This window comes from Bombina bombina, chromosome 2 (assembly GCF_027579735.1).
Source record: "Bombina bombina isolate aBomBom1 chromosome 2, aBomBom1.pri, whole genome shotgun sequence".
NCBI classification, from domain to species: domain Eukaryota; kingdom Metazoa; phylum Chordata; class Amphibia; order Anura; family Bombinatoridae; genus Bombina; species Bombina bombina.
In genome coordinates this window covers 1192020211-1192022575 of record NC_069500.1, presented here as the reverse complement: position 1 = coordinate 1192022575, position 2365 = coordinate 1192020211, and the positions used below count along the sequence as shown (strand labels likewise).

At 36.9% G+C, this 2365-nt stretch overlaps 1 protein-coding gene across 1 annotated transcript in view; it reads left to right on the top strand.

Annotated features, from left to right (window-relative positions):
- Positions 1-2278: 2278 nt before the first annotated feature.
- Positions 2279-2365, top strand: part of MTNR1A (melatonin receptor 1A) — a 574262-nt gene continuing 574175 nt past the window's right edge. Inside the window, exon 1 of the mRNA XM_053703895.1 lies at positions 2279-2365. This exon is cut by the window's right edge and continues 178 nt beyond it. Within this exon, the coding sequence (XP_053559870.1) occupies positions 2354-2365 (12 nt within the window). The 5' untranslated portion in view covers positions 2279-2353.

Genomic DNA, 2365 nt, shown 5'->3' with positions numbered 1-2365 from the left:
TAGGGATAATGTAGCTGGCGGCGGTGTACGGAGCGGCAGATTAGGGGTTAAAAATAATATGCAGGGGTCAGCGATAGCGGGGGCGGCAGATTAGGGGTTAATAAGTGTAAGGTTAGGGGTGTTTAGACTCGGGGTACATGTTAGGGTGTTAGGTGCAGACATAGGAAGTGTTTCCCCATAGGAAACAATGTAGCTGCGTTAGGAGCTGAACGCTGCTTTTTTGCAGGTGTTAGGTTTTTTTTCAGCTCAAACAGCCCCATTGTTTCCTATGGGGAAATCGTGCACGAGCACGTTTTTGAAGATGGCCGCGTCCGTAAGCAACGCTGGTATCAAGAGTTGCAGTGGCGGTAAATATGCTCTAAGCTCCCTTTTTGGAGCCTAACGCAGCCCTTCTGTGAACTCTAAATACCAGCGGTATTTAAAAGGTGCGGGGGAAAAAAAGCATGCGTAGCTAACGCACCCCTTTGGCCGCAGAACTCTAAATCTAGCCGTATGTTAGCTGGATTAAAGAAACATTTTTTTTTTACTTTGTCCCTTTAAGGGAAAGTCAAACTCTGATCTTCCAACATTTAGGGCTAGATTACGAGTCGAGCGTCATTTAATGCTTCCGCTTGAGCGTTAATTGCACTAGAAGTAGGCTTGAAAGTAAAAGAGTTGAATGTAAACTGTTTTCACTCTTGCGCTAACCTGACAACCATTAAAAGCCGAAATTAGAATATCACTTGCGTGCTCATGTGTTCCCCCATAGAAGTCTATAGAGAAAAAAAAAGTGGAAAAAAACCCTAAACCCCACTCTTGCATATTCTCATTTGCGTTAATCCGACATGAAAATATGAATATTCCACATTCCAATGTTCTTCACGTACGAGAAAATGTTCTATTTATTCATAAATACATATTTCTACATATGATAATTTGCTACAATATATATCAGTGTATACATTGTTAAAAGCTTTATTATACATGAACATTGCATAAATAAGCCTTTATGTATATATGTATACAGTATGTCTTTGTGTTTATATGTGTATATAAATAAACACACACACACATATATATATATATATATATATATATATATATATATATATATATATTCATACATTTACATCTTTAGATATATATATGTATGTATGTCTATATTAAAGCCATTTGCCTGCCTTTTTTTTCACTAACACTTGAGACCTCAAATCTTTGAGCCCTTATAACTTTTGTGTGCAATACATACTTTTTTAATAAATGTTATTAGCGGGTGTATTATGAGTCTAAGTGTACTTTGTAATGTAATTTTGATGGGTTTTTTTGCTCTGAAGTCGCATTTTAGCTTAAATAGCGATTGCGCTCAAGAGATTGCATTTACTTTCAACTCGTAATACCAGCAGTAAGCCAGAAGAGTGCAAACTCTCACAATAAACCCCTAATGTTTGCAGTCCACTCGCATTCTAGCCCTTAATCACCTGGGTTAAATGGTGAGACTCTGGATAATATTTTTTAAAATAGCGTTCATTGTGTGTTCACTGAATGTTTTTTTTCTTGGAGGAGGCCAAAAAAACAACCCAATAATATTTTCAGTGGCAGTGGAAACATCTGTTGCTGTGAGAGATGGCTGTGTACATATAAGCAGCACAACTTTTTAAATTGTGGACCATTGGCAATAAAATAATGAATCATGTGGGAGCTTATGATTAGATAGAAGGAGCAAATTTGGAAGGCAAGCAACTTCCCATATATGTGGAGTTCAGTGCAGAGTTTATGTTATTAATTTACAATATCTGAGCTCTTAAATCCCAAAAATGTATGGGGTTGGTAAATTCATGTAGTGCACTAGAAGACTAACATAATTACAATGAACAAGAACAAAATTAGATTATTTTTTTTAATATATACTGGTTCAGTAGATCAGTAACTTTTATCTATACTAACTATTTTTTTTTTCAGTTCTGTACATATAAATCAGAAACATAGTCCCACTAACACAAAGAAAAAACATTTATTCTATTGAATTTTGCTTAGATGTGTTTTACTAATGAATTCCACTGGGTGGTGCTAGTGCACCTCACCAGACGATTTGTGGCTCATCGTTGATTGCTTGATGTCACCTGCAGCCTAGATCGGAGCCAACTGCAAGAGGCAGAGAGATGCTTGGATGCTATAAAAGTATCCTCTTTGACACATGCACTTGCAAAGTAAAAACTTGGCAGCCAAGCATAGGATGGCTTCTTCAACAGTGTCTTGTATGCACTTCTTCAGATCTTTTTTATGGCGGGCGACAGGAGATAAACATGAGATGAGCTGAAGTTTGAAGTCATTAGGGAAATAAGAACTGGTTTGAAAAGTAGCAGAAACTTAGAAGATGAAAATGAGA